We start from the raw sequence: 21693 nt of genomic DNA on the forward strand, positions 1-21693 counted from the left end.
GAGGATTGTGGGTTCAAAGCCAGCCTCATCAATAGCAAGGTGGCAAGCAACTCAGTGAGACCCTGTCTCTAAATAAAATACAAGGCTGGGGATGTGGCTCAGTGGTCAAGTGCCCCTAAGTTAAATCCCTAGGATCCTCCCAACCCTGCAAAAAAAAAAAAGGGCAAAGAACCTGAATGGATATTTCTCTAAAGAAGATATATAAATGGACAAGAAGCACATGAAAAGATCTCAACATCTTTAATCATTGGGAAAGTGCAAATCAAAACCATGATATACCATTTTATACTCATGTGGAAAAACAGTAGTATGGTGTTTACTTAATAAATTAAACATAGAGTTACATATAATCCAACAATTCCATTTCTGGGTAGAAACCCCAAAGAATTAAAAGCATGGACTAGAATAGAAAATTGTAAACCAATGTTCACAGTAGTAGTATTTACAACAGCCAAAAGGTGGAAGCAACCCAAGTGTCCAGTAACAGATGAAAAGACAAACAAAATTGGTACATACATACAATGGAATATTACTCAGTCTTAAAAAGGAAGGAAATTCCGACAATGTTACCACAAGGATGAACTTTGAGGACAGTATGCTAAGTGAAATAAGCTAGTCACAAAATAAATAAACCCCATAATTCCACTTATGAGATATCTAGAGGAGTCAAAATCATAGAGACAAAAAGTAGAAAGGTGATTGTCAGGAACTGCGGTGGGTAATGGGAAGTCATTTCTGTAAGATGAGATGGATACTGAGGACAGTGCCACAACACTGTGAAGTTTACTTAACATCATGGAACTATATGCTAAATAATAAACAGGTATAACTAAATGATAAACAGGTATATTGACACAAAAGGAAAAGTCCCCTGTGCAGTGTTACACAGGAAAAATATATATTTTTCTAATCTGAGTTTCAAGGTATATTACCCACCATAGCTAAAAGGCATATTAACTAAAGTAGTACTGGATGTTCAAAATGTATTTATTTACAGCACCATTTGTGCTATATTAAATATAAATAATATTTACACAAGCATAGTTGTCTGTCAAGGGAGTGCAGGACAAAGAAAACTGATGGATGAACTGGAGTTGTGGCTCAGTGGCATGTACAAGGCACTGGGTTCATTCTTCAGCACCACATAAAATAAATAAATAAAATAAAGGTATTGTGTCCATCTACAACTGAAAAAGGAGGAGGGGGAGGGGGAGGGGGAGGAGGAGGAGAATCACTAATACTTTTAAACTGACTCCTCTTAAAAAATTCTAAGAATTCCTAAATTTTAAGAATACCTAAAAAATTCTAGAGACCTGCAGGGAATTTTAGAATAAACTACATTTTTCCTGCCACATTTACTGCCACCACTTCAAATGTCCTGACATAGTTTCATTTATAATTATTACTGAAAATTCTCCACAGGTCAGTGAGGTAATCTTGTGCCTGATCTTATGTTATTCATTTGTAATCCCTCAGGCCAGTGGCAAAATAAGTTTAGATCTTGACTTCTTAAATCTCAGACTTCAGATTCTATTGTTTTTTCCAACAGGGAATGGTGTCATACAAAAAATAAGGATGTCATTCTAGAAATTTCCATAACACTAACTTAAAAAATATTTCAACTACTTACAAGACATTCCCTTCATACTCTAAGAAAGGTTATAAACATTTAAAAAATGTGGGTATTACAAAAAATAAAAAATGCTCATACATTTATAAAAATGAAGGTAGAACAAATTTCTAAAAAAATACATAAAATGTTAATGTTGTACTGTGCTATGGCACTTGGAATCAATTCAAAACATTTTATCTTGGCAACAATGGTTGACACTAAACATTCCTTTCCCTGCTCTATTTTAAGTTCATTTTTTGGTTCTCATGGAAGGGAATGAAAGGCTGCTGTGGCAGCAACACATGCTTCTGCACTGCTCCAGCACCTTACGAAAATCATATCATCTCAGAATAATTTCTTCCTTTTCCCCTCTTCTACCCTCACAAAAATATTTAGAAAAATTTTTTTTTTCTAAATATTTTTGTAGTTGTAGATGGACACAATACCTTTATTTCATTTGTTTATTGTATGTGGTGCCAGGGATCAAACCCAGTGCCTCACACATGCTAGGCAAGTACTGAGCCACAGCCCTGGCTCCAACCCCTCACCTTCCCACCCCCGCCCCGTGGTGGAAGAGATGGAAGTCAGGGTCTCCTATATGCTACCTCTGAGCTACACATCAGCCCCCTCCTCTACCCTCTTGAATCAGCATTTCTAAAATTACATTCTTCTTCTATTATCTAAAGAACTGCGCTCAATTCTTTTTCTTCTGGTCACTTGACAGAACTTCAATCAAAATGATTTTTTTCTAGCTGTACTAGTATTTTTCCATCCTTAGATGTTGTAAAATGCTTACTGTTATTACCAGGACAGATAAGAAGAATCTTTTTGAGTTGGTTTTAGTAGCGGTCTTCTTGTACTCAGCAAAATAACCTCAGATGGGCACCATGAGCTTTGCAGTGGGCTCTGAGTCTGTTGGACTTGAGTGTAAGAGCTGACCATGTCACCTCCTGTGTGACCTTGGGCAAACTACTTAACTTCTCCATCTCAATTATCTCATCTCTCTAATGAAGTTAATGACTGCTTCACAGGGAACCATAAGGATTAAATGAGGTAATACATTTAAAACCCTTAATGCATGCTTGCTGCACAGGAGGCACTTAATAAACCATTAGCTTTTACTGTTTCTATGAGGTAGGGAGAATCTAGATAAAGAATCTGATAATACCCAATACAGGGGAAGGCAGCTGCTTATAGAAAATCAACAACAGAACCTCTGAACTCCATGTGGACAGAGAAGTGATCACAGTGAACATTATTCCAAATATGACATAAAAAAGTTATGAAATATGTGAAAAAGTATCAGGAAAATGGATCCCTGCTTCCAAGCAAGATGAAATATCAGGGACTAAACTAACTAAAAACTGTTCAAAATATATGGAAGAGGGCTGGGGTTGTTGCTCAGTGGTAAAGCTCTTCCTTAGCATGTGTGAGGCACTGGATTCGATCCTTAGCACCACATATAAATAAATAAATAAAGGTATTGTGTCCATTTACAACTAAAAATATATAATAAATATGTATTTATAAATATATAATGTGTGTGTGTGTATATATATATATATATATATATATATATATATATATATATATATATAGTTTTTAAGACACTGGACATTAAGTAATGACCTACTGCCAGAAAAAGTTCCTAAGCTGAGACATAAGGAGAGGAAATCCAGGCAGAGAGGATGATGGTCTCCCAGAATTGATGAAGTAGAACTAGGAATTCAGGAAGGCCAAAGTGGCTGGAGTTGAGACTGCAGAGTGATGAAGAGGAGGGTGGGAGAGAGAGACAGAGATAGACAGATATCATGGGAAATCTGCAGAGGACATCTTCAGGTATTCAGCCGAGTACTGATCAGTACATGTTATGTGAAGAAAGTATGTGTGGCTAAGAATAGAACCACCCAAATGGATTAGAGAAAATGATCCACAGATGTTGCACAGATTTGACAATAATTCCCGTTCTCTCCTAATAGAATAGAAACCTCAGAAGGCTCAGGGCATCAGGTGGAGTTCTCAGAAAAGGATCAGTAAGGATACAGAAGAACCAACTTGACTTAACTGACATTTATAGAACATAATACCTAACAGCAGCAAGTACATGAGAAACATTTACCAAGATATACCATATACTGGGTCACAAAACAATTTAGTAGGATTCAAGTATGTCAAGTATGTCTGACTACAACAGAAACAAATTAGGAATCACTAACAGCTGTGTGTGATGATGCAAGTAGACTGTAATCCCAACTACTTGGGAAGCTGAGGAAGAAGGATCACAAATTTGAGGCCAGCCTGTAAAACTTAGTGGTCCCTGTTTAAAAAAAAAAAAAAAAAAAAAAAGGCTAGGTAGAGCATTTGCCTAGCATGCACAAGGTCCTGGGTTCAATACATAGTAAAACAAACACACACACACACACACACACACGCGCGCGCGCACGAAAGGAGGAAAAAAGAGACCAGTAACAAAAAATATCTGGAGTCGGGCATGGTGGCACACCACACCTGTAATTCCAGTGATTCCAGCAGCTGAGGCAGGAGGATCAAGTCCAAGGTTAGCCCAGGCAACTTAGTAATATATAAATAAAAGAGCTTAATATATAAAATAAAAAGAGCTGGGGATATAGCTCAATGGTAGTGTGCCCCTGTGTTCAATCTCCAGTACTGACAAAAAAATTATGTAAAAATGATTTAGAAAACCCAGAACAACTTTGAGAACATCTTTAAGAATGTGGGGGAGCCAGGTGTGATGGCACACGCCTGTAAATGCAGCATTCAGGAGACCGAGGCAGAAGGATTGTGAATTCAAAGCCGGCCTCAGCAACTTAGTGAGACCCTGTCTCAAAATAAAAAATAAAAAGGGCTGGGATGTGGCTCAGTGGTTAAGTGCCTCTGGGTTCAATCCTTGGTACAAAAAAAAGTTGGAGGACTTATCCTCCCTGACTTCAACATTTTATAATTTTTGGGGGGATGGTGTTTATTTCTACTCAACAAAATCCAACCTGTTACTTGGAACACCTTAAGACTCCTAAAAGTCTCCCTCTTCAAATCCTATCTTCACAGATTGTATAGGTTGATTCCAATCACAGTCATGCATTGCTTAGAGATGGAGGACTGCATTCTGAGAATGCGTTGTTAGGGGTTTTTATCATGGTGTGAACATCACAGAGAATGCTTACACAAATTAAGAGGCCTATGTTACTACATGACAATTTTTTTTCTTTCTATATTTTAGATAATTCTTAGGGGACCATCATCAGATGGGCACCCATTGTTACATCTTGGGAGCAAGTTTTTACCCCTCACACATCAGATCACACACTAATCTTTAAGGTATAAAGAACTCAAAAAGCCAAACACCAAAAAAAAAAAAAAAAAAAAACCAACCCAAATAACCCAATCAATAAATGGGCCAAGGACATGAACAGACACTTCTCAGAAGAGGATATTCAATCAATCAACAAATATATGAAAAAATATTCATCATCTCTAGCAATTAGAGAAATGCAAATCAAAACTACTCGAAGATACCATCTCACTCCAGTCAGAATGGCAGATATTATGAAGACAAACAACAATAAGTGTTGGTGAGGATGTGGGGAAAAAGGCACACCCATACATTGCTGGTGGGACTGCAAATTGGGGCAGTCAATATGGAAAGTACTATGGAGATTCCTTGGAAATCTGGGAATGGAACCACCATTTGACCCAGCTATCCCTCTCCTCGGACTATACCTAAAGGACTTAAAAACAGCATACTACAGGGACACAGCCACATCAATGTTTATAGCAGCACAATTCACAATAGCTAAACTGTGGAACCAACCTAGATGTCCTTCAGTGGATGAATGGATTAAAAAATGTGGTATATATACACAATGGAATATTACTCAGCACTATAAAAGAGAATAAAATCATGGCATTTGCAGGTAAATGGATGCAGTTGGAGAAGATAATGCTAAGAGAAGTTAGCCAATCCCAAAAAAACATTTTATAATTTTATAGGAATTAAGACAGTGGAGTACTGGCATCAAACTAGACAAATAGATCCACCAATGAAACCAAACAAATGTTGAGAAATAAACACTAGTGGATTACTGGTTGACTGATGAGAGATGGGAAAGAGATTACAAAGGAAATGAGGAAACCTCTGGGGGGTAATATATACGTTCATCATTATAATGGTGGTGGTTTCATGGTGTATAAATGTGTCTGTATGTATTAGACTGTGCACATTTAGATATGTGCATATTATTGTATGTCAATTTTATCACAGTAAAGCTGTTAAAAATATTAATAAACCTTGGGAATTTTAATGTCATCTTTCATACAGTACTTGATGCTATAAAACCATTAACTACATTGGAAATGGGACATTCAATGATGATTCAACAAATGCTTCAGAAATGAAAAAATAATAAAAGAATGCACAGCTATTAAAACTTCATAGAGGTTAGAGGAAGAAAGGGAAACTCAGAGATGGTGAAAGAATTGATAAAGAGCAGGACTTCAGAGGGAGAGCACTGTGATAAACATGGGAAAGTAGATAACCTCCTTCAACATACTGATTTCATTTCTTTTGAATATGTACCCATTAATGGAATTGCTAGATTGGCATTTGTTATTATGGCTATGCAGAAAGTCAAGGAACATAGTATACATCCCCTCAGAGTGAAATTCTGTACATCTTTTCGCCTACCTTTTGGCCGTGACTGTCATTAAGTGAGACTGGTTCTATTGATCTGTGGACACTAACTTAATAGACATATTCAATTTAGTAATTCTCAGTACCTAGTGAAGGGTCTCATAAGAAGGACTGGCTCAAGGCATACTTACTGAAGTAAGCTGTTCCTACTGAGGATTTGTTAGTTTCACTAAAAGAGTAGGCTCTTTTGAATATGGAGTTTAGTTAAATAAAACCACGATTGCTCATTTGGAAATACTGTAAATACAAAAGCAACTGAAGATTTTTGTAGGCACATTCTACAAACTGTTTCCAACAGTTTGCATTTACAAAAATCCGCTGTTTCTTTTCATTGGGATTAGCTTAAACCAAAAACAGATTTTCATATTAAAAAACAAAGACCTCTATACTGCAAGAACTATTAGGCAATACCTGGGCTGATGGAACTAAACTACATCTCAATGGTTAAAAGTATTTAATCTACTAATACATTTGAGAGGTTTTCCATTACAAAAAAAGATTAATTTCCTTGCATTTCAATCATACCATTCAACATGGTCTTCATAATGCCTGGAGTCAGAATTTCTATGTAACTCTCATATTCAATCGTCATACTCTTCGGGAGGCTACATGACAAAGTTGATTATTTGCTTTTGTTCAATATTTGGGGTAAGTGGTTAAAGATAGGGAAGACAAGTACACAGTATTAGCTATAATTAGAAAGTTTAAGAAAAAAATAAACCAGTATTAAACAAGGACTACAAATCTCTGACCAACTAATCCCACTCTGAAAATCTGTACTACAGGAAAAATTCTCAATATGGAAAAATACAGTCACCTGTTGGTATCCAAGGCAGGTTGGCTCCAGGACCTCTCATGGATACCAAAATCTATCAATGTCCAAATCTCTAATATAAAATGGCATAGTATTTGCATATTAAACAACACACATTCTCCCATGTATTTTAAATCATTATTTACATTGCCTAATACAATGTAAATGCTATGTAAAAAGTTGTTACTGGGGCTGAGGTTGTAGCTCAGTGGGAGTGCTTGCCTAGCATGTGTGAGGCACTGGGTTCGAGTCTTGAGAACCACATGTAAATAAATGAAATAAAGGTCCAGTGACAACTAAAAATATATTTTTAAAAAAAGTTGCTATACTATTTTGTTCAGGGAATATTGATAAGAGGAAAAAAGTCTGTATATGTTCACAATTGAAGCGATTTTTCCCCCAATTTTTTTGATCAGTGGTTGGTTGAATCCATGGATGCAGAACCTAGGGATATGGAAAGCCAATTATATGTGTAAAAATGTTTTATATTATTTAAAATAGCAAAAATTTGGAGGCAGTCTAAATAATGAGCATATATGAGAACATTTAAGTGAATTTTATTATGCCTTCCTAATGTAATACTGTACAGGCACTGGAAGAATAATTATGAAGATCATCTAGTGACAAGGCATGTTAGGTTGGAAAAATACAAAATTAACTTAATTATGATAAATATATTAAAAAATTATATATCAGTAATGAATATATTTCAAAACATGTTGTATACCATAAATATATATAATTTGTGCTTGCCAATTACATGAAAATGAAGAAAGAAAAGAGGAACGAGATATACCACATTGCTATTTGTAGTGTTCTGGAACTATTGGTCATTTGCCTCCCCATTCTGTTTTCTAATTTTTTTTTTGTAATATAGTTATGTAACTTTTCCTATCATAAAGTTAATATAATTTCAAAAGTTAGGTTGTAAATTGGTTGTGGGTTTTGAGTAAGGGAAAACAAGAAAAAAAAAAAAAAAAAAAAAGGAGGGACGAATGACATAAAGACAGACTGGGTCACTGGCAGCAATTCAAACACAGGAAGCTCTTCAGTTACCCACCAACTGAACATTTACACCAGCAGACTGTTCTCCTTTTAAACAATGTTGCCATATTCTGAGATTCTTTTTTTTTTCTTCCCAGTTTTATATTCTGTACCACAGTATGAAGCAGAAGACAAAGAGTCAATACCCAAGTATAGTTCCTTCCTTATTCTATAAGGTAAATAGACTATATATTGAAAAAACATTTATATTTTATAAGGCAATTTTCAGTTATACTGTTAATGTCTACCAGTAGTATCAATCATGTTTTCTAGATGACTAATGCTTTTGTTGGCATCTATAATGGAAGAAAATATTTGGTTGCTAGAAAGTGTGCTTCTGCTTTACATTTGTCAGCCAGCTAGCTGTCAGTGTGAAGAGATACAATCCTCTCTAAATTATTCAGTGATGTTATTCAAAAGCAGGCTAAATAAATATTGGGACCTCATTAAACAATTCTGTGACTGAATCTCACTTTAATTTATATTGTCAGTAGATCTTCTACAAAATATAATCCCTCAATGAAGAGGGAAGACATAGGATTCCCAAGACTGACTAGATAGAAGGAAAATGTGGGATGAGATTGCAAAATACTTCCTTCACCAGAGACTACAACATGTCTCTAGATGAGCTGATGTCTACATACCACTAGATGCACATCTCCTTCATTCCTCTCCTTTATACCCAGGAGCCCTTCCTCTTTATTTCTTGCTAAAATTCTTCAAGGACTACCTTCAAATGACATTTCTTGCATGAGGCAAACTACTTCTAACTAGTATTGAGCTTTTCTGGCTGCATGTCACAGAACTATGAGATTTTAGAGCTGGAGATCTTGGAATCATTTAACTTAACATTCTCTCAGAAAACCAGAAAGAAGTGACTTTTCCCAAGATGTGCTGATGATAGAGGTAAGCAATTTCAAGCGGCCACACAGTGGCCCAGTCACACACTGCTACGTATCACTAAGGTCTATGAAAGTCTTGTCTGCTCTCCCAGCTTGTAAGCTCTTTGAGGAGAGAAACAAGTTTTATTTACCTCCAATTTGCCTGGAAGTAAGCACAATGTGAGGTGATATGGACCTGCTCAGGTGGTTTAGTCAGAAGAGGTGCTAGTCCAAGGATAGTCATGGGTTTGATTGGTTGGAAACAGTGCTGCTGCTGTAGAAGCCAAAAGCAAGTTTGTGCCCAGAATTTGCTGACATTGTAAACTATACAACAAAGTAACCTAAAACAGATAGGAATTAACATCTTTTAAAAGATGCAATAGGAAGAAATATTCCATGACATGAAGCAACTCTGTTCTAATGAAAACATGGCAAGCTCTTCTAACCTCAAAGTCATTTGGGTGATGTGTGGTTTTTCCCCTGGACTGAAAAATAAACCTTCAATAGATCTTGTTTTCTTAAATGTATACCCACACACAATCCTTTTTAAATGTGCAAGTGTATGCCCATTAAAGAAATCAGAATGTTATGTGAAAAAACTGACAAAACTTCTAAGAATGTTTTAAAACTTTGGCCAATTTCTCTATCAAGGATGCTTTATTTCTGAAGGACACAACATTACAAATACAGTGGAACTTGGGAGATTCTAGCTTTTAGTTTGCTACTGTTCCACCCACCCATCTATGTATCCATCTTTTTCTCCATTTCTTCCTTCAACAAATATGAAGAACCTATTATGTGCCAGACATTTAGCTGTGCAGAGCAATGAACTAGGCAGATATGGCAATTATATTTCAGAGAGGAAGACAGACAATAAACAAAAGAAAACAAAGAAGAGAAGTACAAACTGTGATAAACACCATTAAGGAAATAAACAGGATGAGAGAGAGTAATGGGTAACAAGGTGGCAGTAGGAATTAGGTCTGACTAGTATGCATCACATATCCACCTATGTAGTATCAGGGAAATCAATGAACTTTTCTGATACTTAGATCTGTAACATGACAAACCAAAGTTGAACTGGATGACATCCAAGTGGAAAGACCTTTGGATGTGAAGTAAGAAAACTTAAGCTTGTGCCCCAGCCTTGACTGTCAAACCTCACCTGCAGTCTCCCTCTGAGACTGCAGGTGAGGTTTGACAATTAAGTATGAGAGCCTGTGGGAGCTGGAGTTACCTTTACACTGAGCCTCCACACTGCTGAAAATTTGTTTATTTTAATTTTGAGACAGGTATGGTTATGTTGTGCAGGCAAGGTGTGAACTCCTGGACTTGAGCGATTCTCTTGTCTCAGCCTCCTGTGTCACTGAGACTACAGCTGTTTGCCACACGCCTCACTCACACTTCTTTAAGATTTTACAACTCTGAATGTTTTTCATTTTCACTAAAGATGACCTCTGAGAACTTCAGAAAGACTAGGTTAAGTTTTCTATTCTACTACTTCTAGCTAAGAAGTACATTTACTTCATGAATAGAATAAATAATGAGATTTGTAGATAAGCATTGATAACCCCATTAATGACAATGTATTCTTTTTCTGCACATTAAACAAACTGCTTTTATCTTCTCTCTTCTTTTTCCTGTACTTCTTTTTCATCCTTTAGTGAAAGCCCATCATATCCAAGAAAAGAAACCATACCGAGTGTAGTGTGCCATTGCTGGTGGCTGCAGGAGTGCGTGCCCACCGCTCATTTTCCAGTTCTTCCATTACTTGGTTCATGGCACTCTTTAGCCATGTGTCCACAGAAACGCCAATCTGCTTTAGCAGGTCTAGCCGGGCTTCAGCTTTCAACTTAATTATCTAAGGAAACCAAGAAAATGATCAGAAGTCAAGGCATTTTTTCCCTTTCATTATTAAATTATTTCCCATTTATTTATTTAGGACAATCTTGATATTCACAAGCAATTCTTCTTGGGTATAAAAGGTAATTTATCACTTGCAGAGAGGAGGAGTAAGGAAAAGAACATAAACACAAGAGCAGTCCCCCTAAACATGGCAATAGCATACTTCTTCCTTCTTTTCTTCCTTCTATCTATTGGGGGTGGGGGTATGTGCTGGAGATTGAAGCCAAGGCCTTGTGCTAGATAAGCATGTGCTCTACTACTGAGCTACACCTCCAGCCCTTGACTGATTGTATCTTCACAAGAGCATAGTACTGATGACACATCAAATATAACTTATGAGGGGCTGGGGTTGTGGTCAGCTGTAGAGCGCTCGCCTAGCACATGCAAGGCCCTGGGTTCGATCCTCAGCACCACATAAAAATAAATAAATAAAGGTGTAAAAAATTAAAAAAATATATAACTTATGAATAGGAAAAGGAAGTGTGCCATAAAGCCTGCTTTTTTTTTTTTCCTGTTAACAAGGCTACCCCTCAGAACATCCTGAAATCCAGTATTTTCAGCCTTATAATCCAACTCCTGGTCTTTTTCTTTTCCTCTATAATCCATCTGCTATAGGCTGTGCATGGTCTCATCATGTCACTTCCCTGCTAAAAACTTCTACAACTCTGGAGTGCCTACTGAATATAGAATTAACTAAATTTTAACATGGAACAAGCCATCTTTCAAATTCAACTGATTTCCTCCACTACTTTCCACACACCCTGTGCTCCCACACTACTATGTGCTGTTCCTCTAATATATCATGTGCTCTCATGCCTCTGTTTATGACGGTCCCTCTGAGTATAAGGTCTTTTTATTGCCTTTTGATGTCTGGTGAGTTCCTACCTTTCAAGAATCAGTTCAAATATTATCCTTTCTCTGAAGATCTTCAAGACCACCCCGCCTCCTTACTCCACACCCCTTTCTCTGCTCCCAAGGCAGGTTATACAGACCCACTCAAAATGTGGTAGCATACACATTACTTTATACTCATCTGTGCAACTGCTGACCTTTTAAATATAACTAGGCTCCTTTATGACTGGAGCACTGACATTCAGTGCTATTCTTCTGATAAGTGTTTGATATTTTTTTTTGAATGAGTATCCTATATAAAGTAATTTCTATTGCTCTTCTAAGAAAAGATTTTACTTTGAAGAGATATACTACTTCAGTTGATATTAATCTTAAGACGCATTCAGTGCCACTGAGTTAAAAACTATTGTTTCCTTTCAATAACCACTTTTTAATAATAAATGATCTCTTTTAAATAATTCTAATATTTTTCAGCACAAGCTTAAATAACTTCTCTATTTAAATATTTACTTTTTAATTTTTTGGTGGACACAACATCTTTGTTTTATTTTTATGTGGTGCTGAGGATCGAACCCAGCATCCCGTGCATGCCAGGCGAGAGCGCTACCGCTTGAGCCACATCGCCAGCCCCAATAACTTCCCTTTTGACTTGGCTGCCTTTGGTGATTGTTTGTTGATTAATAGTCTTTTTGCTTTTAAGTTATGATGCAGCTGTCAGAAATAGCAGGGACTGGAAAAAAGTTCCTCTTCTACAAATTCAAGAAAGGGAATGACTGCCTCGTCTTTAGTCCTTATTACCAAAAAACTTACTAAACAAGTGACTATAAAACCAATTTTAAATCTGTCTGAAACAGTGACTGCTCTGCTACAACAGGCATGCCTCTGAAAGTCATCCTCCAGTGACAGCTCCATGCTTCTCTGATTGACAATCATCTCCAGCCTCATCCAGTATTCATGCCTTTACTTCTGCTTCGGGTAGTCTGCCATCTCCAAAAACCATGGCTGGGAGCAGGGGGTGAGGTATGCAGCTCAGTGTAGAACACTTGCTTAAAATCAAGTTCTGGGTTCCATCTCCAGCAGCAAAAACACTGCTCCCTCTAATCCAACCAAACAACTGACCAAACAAACAAACCCCAAACAAAACCTCCACCCATGCTAGGAGTGAGTCAACCCCTAAAACATCCCCAGTCTGCCAATCCCTAAAATTCATGCTTTCCTAAATCCTACATATCAGCTCTTGCTTTGTTTAGAGAGAATGTTTTGTAAAGATCATTCTGTTCAATAAATGTAATTCATCACACATCAATAGACTTAAAGATAAGAATCATATGATCATCTCAATAGATGCAGAAAAAGCATTCAACAAAATACAGCACCCTTTCATGTTCAACACACTAGAAAAACTAGGTATAACAAGAACATATCTCAACATTCTAAAAGCTATCTATGCTAAGCCCCAGGCCAACATCATTCTAAATGAAGACAAATTGAAAACATTCCCTCTAAAAATGGGAACAAGACAGGGATGCCCTCTTTCACCACTTCTATTTAAAATAGTTCTTGAAACACTGGCCAGAGCAATTAGACAGACGAAAGAAATTAAAGGGATATGGATAGGAAAAGAAGAACTCAAATTAGCACTATTTGCCAACGATATGATTCTATACCGAGAAGACCCAAAAAATTCCACCAGAAAACTTCTAGAACTAATGTTTGAATTCAGCAAAGTATGAGGATATAAAATCAACACTCATAAATCAAAGGCATTTCTGTATATCAGTGATAAATCCTCTGAAAGAAAAACTACTCCTTTACAATAGCCTGAAAAAACCCCACCACCACCACCAACAACAAAAAACCTTGGGAATCAACTTAACTAAAGAGGTGAAAGACCTCTACAATGAAAACTACAGAACACTAATGAAATAAGTTAAAGAAGACCTTAGAAGATGGAAAGATCTCCCTTGTTCTTGGATAGGCAGAATTAATATTGTCAAAATGACCATACTACCAAAAGTACTATACAGATTTAATGCAATTCCAATCAAAATCCCAATGACATTCCTCATAGAAATAGAGAAAGCAGTCACGAAATTCATCTAGAAAAATAAGAGACCCAGAATAGCTAAAACAATCCTTAGCCAAGAAGAGTAAAGCAGGTGGCATCACTATACCAGACTTTAAACCATACTACAGAGCAACAGTAACAAAAACAGCATGGTATTGTTACCAAAATAGACTGGTAGATCAACGGTACAGCATAGAGGACACAGAAACTAACCCATATAATCACAGTTATTTTATATTAGACAAAGGTGCCAAAAACATATATTGGAGAAAAGATAGCCTCTTCAACAAATGGTGCTGGAAAAACTGGAAATCCAGATGCAACAAAATGAAATTAAACCCCTATCTTTCACCATGCACAAAACTCAACTCAAAGTGGATCAAGGACCAGGAATTAAACCAGAGATCCTGCACCTAAAAGAAGAAAAAGTAGGCCCAAATCTCCATCATGTTGGATTAGGCCCTATAAGACTCGATAGCGCAAGAATTAAAAGAATCAATAAATGGTATTGATTCAAACTAAAAAGCTTCTTTTCAGCAAAAGAAACATCAGTGAGGGGAATAGAGAGCCTAAAGAATGGGAGCAAATTTTTACCACATGCTCATCAGAGCACTAATTTCTAGGTTATATAAAGAACTCAAAAACCCTAACACCAAAAAAACCAAATAACCCAATCAGTAAATGGGCCAAGGAACTGAACATATGATATACAATCAATGAACAAATATATGTAAAAATGTTCAACATCTCCAGCAATTAGAGAAATGAAAATCAAAACTAACTCTTCAGATTTTATCTCACTCTAGTCAGAATGGCAGCTATTAAGAATATAAACAACAATAAGTGTTGGAGAGGATGTGGGGAAAAAGGCACACCCATACATTGCTGGTGGGACTGCAAATTGGTGCAGCCATCTGGAAAGCAGTATGGAGATTCCTTGGAAAACTGAGAATGGAACCACCATTTGACCCAGCTCAAATCTATACCTCCTCAGTCTATACCCAAAGGACTTACAAACAGCATACTACAGGGACACAGCCACATCAATGTTTATAGCAGCACAATTCACAATAGCTAAACTGTGGAGCCAACCTAGATGTCCTTCAGTAGATGAATGGATAAAGAAACTGTGTGTGTGTGTGTGTGTGTGTGTGTATAAACATACATACATACACACACCACACACACACACACACACACACACACAAAATGGAATATTACTCAGCATTAAAAGAGAATAAAATCATGCTATTTGCAGGTAAATGGATGGAGTTGGAAAATATAATGCTAAGTGAAGTAAGCCAATCCCCCAAAACCAAATGCCAAATGTTTTCTCATATAAGAATGCTGATTCATAATGGGGATGAGGAGGGGAACATGGGAGAAATAGACAAACTCTAGATAAGGCAAAGGGAAGGTATGGGAAGGGAGGGGGCATGGGGGTAAGAAAGGAAATGGAATGAAATGGACATCATTACTCTAACTACATATATGAAGACATGAATGGCATGACTCTACATTGTGTAAAACCAGAGATATGAAAAATTGTGCTATATATATGTAATATGAATTGAAATGCATTCTGCTGTCATATATAACAACTTAGAATAAATTAAAAAACAAAAAAGATCATTCTGTTATTTAGCAAGTAATAAATTCAGAAGATGGAAAGATCTCCCTTGTTCTTGGATAGGCAGAATTGTTTCACATATTAGAATGGTGGTCTCTTTCTTTTAACTTTGAAGTTTCCAATGAGAGAATTCTTTTTTTAAAAAATGTATGTATGTATGTATGTATGTGGTAGTGAGGATCAAACCCAGTGACTCATACATGCTAGGCAAGTGCTCTACCACTGAGCCACAACCCCAGCCCCCAATGAGAGAATTCTGATGACCCTCTCTTGGTGGCTTTCTGTGCGACTCTCACAGATTCCACTCATAATACAATTTTAGTCAACCTCTTCTTGGGAAGTTGGTGTCAAAAACAACCTGATCTCTGATTTGTTCAAGTGGGGTTTTATGGCTGAATTAATGTTGCTATCTTAAGAGATTTTAAAGCATATAATTCTTAATGGAGGCAAAATTCACCATCTTAACCATTTTAAAGTTCAAAATTGAATGGTTTGGGGTATCATATAGATTGTTATATAAAGTAATTAGAGTTTTGGCTTAAAGGCACATCACTTGGTAAATATTCTTGAAAAATTAGCTTTTCTGATCGCTCATCAAAAAATAAATTTAGTATGTAATTAAAAGACAGAAAAAAAAAGAATCTTTACCTTTCTTTTGTCTTCCTTCCCTCCCTTTTTTGGTAATAGCTTTATGGACATATAATTCATATACCATAAATTCACTCATTTAAAGACTATAATTCAATGGTTTATAGTACATTCATAGTGCACGCAATCATTTCCGTCAATTTTAGAACATTTTAATCATCCCTGAAAACAGCTCAGTATGATTGAGCTATTGCTCATTCCCTGCTGCCCTGAGCAGCCACTAGTCTGCTTTCTGCCTGTATAGATTTGCCTCTTCTGGATATTTAATATAAATTAAATCATAAAATATGTGGATTTTTTGTGATTAGCTTTTTTCACTTAGCATGTTTTAAATTCTTTTTTTTTTAGTTATACATGGACACAGTATCTTTATTTTGTTTATTTTTATGTGGTGCTGAGGATCGAACCCAGGGTCTCACATGTGCGAGGCGAGTGCTCTACCACGGAGCCACAACCCCAACCCCTCACTTAGCATGTTTTTAAGATTAATCTCTGTTGTAACATGTATCAGTACTTCCATCTTTTTAATGGCCAAATAATATTCTGTATTTGTCAACTAACGGACACTTGGGTTGTTTCTATTTTTCGACTATTATAATGTAGTTATAACATTCATATACAACTTTTTCTGTGTGCATGTTTTCATTTCTCTAGGGTGTATAGATAGGAGTACATTGCTGGGTCATAAAGCAACAACTCACTTGCAGAATCACTGTTGATCCCACCAGCAGCATATGGTTTCTCCATATCATGGCAAACAACTGTTAATGTCTGCCTTTTTGATTCTAGTCATTCTAGTAGGTGTGAAACTCATGGCTTTGTTTGCATTTCCTTGATGACTAATGGTGTTAAGCATCTTTTCAAGTGCTTATTAGCCATCTGTACATCATTGGAGAATTATCTATTCAGAGTCTTTGCCCATTTTAAAATTGGGCTGATTGTCTTGTTATTTTTGTCTTTTTATGATGAGTTTTCATGTATCTGCGAAACAAGTCCCTTATCGAGTACATGATTTGCAACATTTTTTCCCATTCTGAGTTGTTGTTCACCTTTTTGACTGCATCCTTTATTTTTATTTTTCTGGATTGAACCCAGGAGTACTTAACCACTGAGCCACACCCATAGCTCTTTTTTTTTTTTTTTAAAGACAGGGTCTCACTAAGTTGCTGAGGGCTTCCATGAGATGCTGGGATTACAGACGTGTTGCTACTACACTTGGCTTGATTGCATCCTTTAAAGTATGAAAGTTTTAAATTCTGATGAAGTTCAATTTATGTAGTTTTCCCCCCACATTTTTTGCTTGGGCTTTTGGTGTCAAATATAAGAAACTAATCCAAGGTCATGAAGACTTACTCCATGGTTTCTTTTCAGAGTTTCATAATTTTACCTGTTACATTTAGATTACTTTGGAATTAATTTTTGATCTGATGTTAATTGTTAAAATAATTAATTTGTAGGCCATGAGACTAAGGTGGCTCCAGTGTCCTGGATTCCTATGTAAATAAATAGGAACCCAACTCAGTGTAAAGGGTAAAATGAAAAAAGCTTCACCAGTCAAAAACTGCGAACTACCTTCTAACAGGAAAGGATCTAAATAAGGCTACTGCTCCACATTAACCAATCAAATATTTTCTTTGTTTTGCTTTCTGGTTCATCCTACAAATCCTCCAAGCACATGCTTAATCCCAGTGGCTTGGGAGGCGAGACAGGAGGATCACGGTTCAAAGCTAACCTCAATAGCGAGGCTCTAAGTAACTCAGTGAGACTCTTTCTCTAAATAAAAATACAAAAAAGGGCTGGGGATATGGCTCAGTGGTTGAGTGTCCCTGAGTTAAACCCTCAGTATCCCATCCCCCAAATCATCAGTGTACCTATATGAGAGAAGATCATAAGACACCATTTCAGGAGGGGTCCTATCACATGCCAGTAAGAATGAATGCTGCATAGAGAGGCCAAGAAGAATCTGGACAGGCCTTGCTTGGTTTCCCCACTCAGTCTATTAGCACTAGATCATACTCCTTTGTCCAATAAATTTCTACGTGGTTGTCCATACTTCAATCATGTCTATGCAATGAAGTCTCCATAAAATGAGAAGGTTTGGAGAGCTTATGGACAGTTGCATGCATGGAGGCTTGCAGGAAGGTGAACGAAAGCTCATTTTATTTAAAGACAGGGTCTCACTGAGTTGATTAGCACCTTGCTTTTGCTCAGTCTCCCCAGCCATTGGGATTACAGGCGTGTGCCACCACACCCAGCTCCAACTGCTTATATTTTAACAATTGCTTATAAACAGAATTTTCCAGTGTTTTCAAATCAATTTTGATGATATGCAAACTGATTAAAAGCTTTGGAATATTCCTTTCTGTAAATTTGATGGTATTCCAGATAATACTTAACCAAATCGTTTTTAGAACCTTTAAAGCCTTTAAAATAATGTTTTAAAAAATCTAAATCTTTTTGGATATATAATCTTATGGTTTTAACACAGTACCTTGATTTTAATACAAAATTTAAGTAAGTACAACCAAGTGTTAAACCACAGTTCAGTTTATGAAATTTTTGACAGTTTTATATCTAATTTTTACTTAGTTCTTTTGCTTTGAAATATAATTTCTCTAAGGACAAAAGACTATGGTCTACTGCAATCTTGCTATTTAGGATAGTGCCTTGTAGGAGGGAATCAGTAATGGTAGGTAGTAGTATTTGCCACTTTATATTTGCTATCTTAAAAAACTATTCCAAACACCTTTTATTATATATACTAGGAATTATATGATCATATTTTTTTCATTTAATTCATAGATTAATTCTGAGGTGGGTACATTAAACTCCATTTAACAGATGAGAAAAATGATTTAACTGCAATCATACTGATTTTGGTAAATTTTTTTACCAATGGTTCCTAATGAATCATGCCTTCTTGTCCAAGTGGTCCCCTCCCATACTGATTCTGGGCTTGTCCTTGTGATTTGGTTTGGCCAAATCCATTTGCTAGAAGCAGAAGCTCACTGATAAGGGCCATTCAACTTTGTTAAGGAGGCCAATTTTACCTATGTGAGGATGAAAGAACACACAGGAAAGACCCAGCCCTCCAGGCAACTCTATGGCTGAATGTAGTGCTTAAGTATTATCAGGAAAAACCAGTAAAAGAAATGCAGTTAACATCCAGCATAGTAAAAGGCAATAAAACACTGCTGCTTTTGCTGTAAAGTTAGGGATGGTTTTTTTTAAAGGCAACAACAAATTATTGTTTGAATAATTTAATTTTGGTATGTTTGGGTATTTTCCAGGTATCATTCTGTTACTGATTTTTAATTTAGTTCTGATGGGTCACAGAACTTACTTTGAATCGTTTTTTCCTTTCTTTTTTTTTTTTTTTTTTTTGTAGTTGTAGAAGGACAGAATGCCCAGAGTCAGTGTGGGAGGGGACTGCTTAGATAAGGCGACATGTTTCATTAGGAACCATTGGTAAAACAATTTACCAAAATCAGTATGATCTCAGTTAAATCATCTTTCTCAACTGTGAGATGGAGTTAAATGTGTCCACTCCCAGAATTGTTCTATGGATTAAATAAAAAATATTTATGGTTATTTTTATGTGGTGCTAAGGATTGAACCCAGTGCCTCACACATGTGAGGCCAGCTGAGCTACAGTCATAGCCCTGTATGTGAATCTTTATAAACTTAGTGAGACTGATTAACAATCCAGTATATGATGCAGCTGAATGGTACATGTGTATTTTAAAAGACATACTTTCTACTCTTGTGCAGCAGAATAGTCTGTGAATGCCATTTAGGTAAAGTCGTATAGTAGCGCTGGGTGAAGTTTTTCCATAGTCTTACTGATTTTCCATCTCCTTGTTCTATTATTTGCTGAAAAGGGGTTATTAACTTTCCTAACTACAATTGTATATTAGTCTTTTTCTTCTTTTAGTTCTGTCAGGGTTTGATTCATGCATTTTGTAGCTGTATTGTTAGTTACACAAATATCCAAGATTATTGTATCTTGATGAACTGACCCTTTCATCATGATGAATCATCTTTTTCTTGGCCTGAAATCCATTTTGTCTGACATTAATATACTCATTATTGGTTTCTAATGATCAGTGTTTGTTTGCCTGCAGTAAGCAACAGCTAAAATTTCTGCTTAGTTTTTTCTTTCTTTCCTTTTTTTTTTTTTGCCTTTCAGCCAGTTATTTCCTGGCAAGCTCCTTAGAGTATGTTTCACATAAGGACTCAGGTTTTGGCCAAGGATTGGATGGTAATTTACATGCAAATTTTAGGGCTGCCTGATGTCCATCCTCAAGTCATTAAGAACAAGGATCTCTGCTTGTGCTCTAGTGTGCTCTGCTTGTGCTCTAGTGTGCTGCCCTTCACAGTTTAAGAGCTGCTTAATGCAAATGTCACCAGTACAGGCCCATTCTTTGAAATGGCGATTCCTCTTTGGTTTTAACATGCTTTGGGTCATTTTCCAGCTCTGTCAAATGATTTTTGTTTTAATGTTTTTATCCCAGATTAATAACTGTTATACAAAACAGTGAGCCTTTTATAAGCTAATCCCTCTACTATAGTTTAAATCTAAAATGCTCCCTAAAGGCCCATGTGTTATAGGTTTAGTTCCCAGCCTGGTATGTTTGGGAGGTGGTGGAAACTTGTAGGACCCAGTGGGAGGTCTTCCAGTCACAGGGGTTATGCCTTTGAAGGGGATAATGGGACCCTACCCCTTTTTCTTGCTGTCTTGTTTGTGGCTTGGTTATGAGGTAAGCAGCTTTGCTCCATCATGTGTTCCCCATCATGACGTGTTTCCTCACCACAGGTCCAAAGGCAGTGGGATGGGACAAATGAACTAAAACCTCAAAACTAGGAGCAGAAATAAAGCTTTTCTCTTTACCTTTATCTGGGCCCCCACCCCACCCCACTAGTGCTGGGAATCAAACCCTGGGCCTCAGAAATGCTAAGTGAGTGATCTGTCATTGAATTTCAATGCCAGCCCCCAACCTTTTCTCTTTACAAGGTGATTATCTCTGGTATTTGTTACAGTAACAGAAAGCTGTCTAATATACTCCCATTACAAAAAGCAAAAACTGGGGGCTGTGGCTGTGGCTTAATGGTAGAGCACTCACCTAGCCTGGGGGTGAGGCACTGGGTTAGATCCTCAGGACCACATATAAATAAGTAAAACAAAGGTATTGTGTCCAACTACAACTAAAAAATAAATATTAAAAAAGATAAATGAATAAAGGTATTGTGTCCATTGACAACTAAAAAATACTTTTAAAAAAGCAGAAACTGCTATCGAGATATATTCTACATTCAAAAAGAGTTGCAAAGAAATCTAAAAATTTTGTTCAGTTGTAGTTTTGATACTGCTTAATATGTATAAAAGGATAAAGCAGTTCCATAAAAAGAAAGAAAGGGGCTGTAGCTGTAGCTCAGTAGAAGACACCTGCTTCACATGTGCGAGGCACTGGGTTTGATCCTCAGCACCACACAAAAATAAATAAATAAAGATATTTTAAAAAAAGGAGAGG

The 21693-nt window shown here is 36.6% G+C and overlaps 1 protein-coding gene across 1 annotated transcript in view; it reads right to left on the reverse strand.

Moving 5' to 3' along the window:
• Positions 1–21693, reverse strand: part of Fchsd2 (FCH and double SH3 domains 2) — a 239774-nt gene that overhangs the window by 16514 nt on the left and 201567 nt on the right. Inside the window, exon 13 of the mRNA XM_027942853.2 lies at positions 10759–10920. Within this exon, the coding sequence (XP_027798654.1) occupies positions 10759–10920 (162 nt within the window). The remainder of the gene's footprint in view (positions 1–10758; positions 10921–21693) is intronic.

This window comes from Marmota flaviventris, chromosome 9, assembly GCF_047511675.1.
Source record: "Marmota flaviventris isolate mMarFla1 chromosome 9, mMarFla1.hap1, whole genome shotgun sequence".
Lineage (NCBI taxonomy): Eukaryota > Metazoa > Chordata > Mammalia > Rodentia > Sciuridae > Marmota > Marmota flaviventris.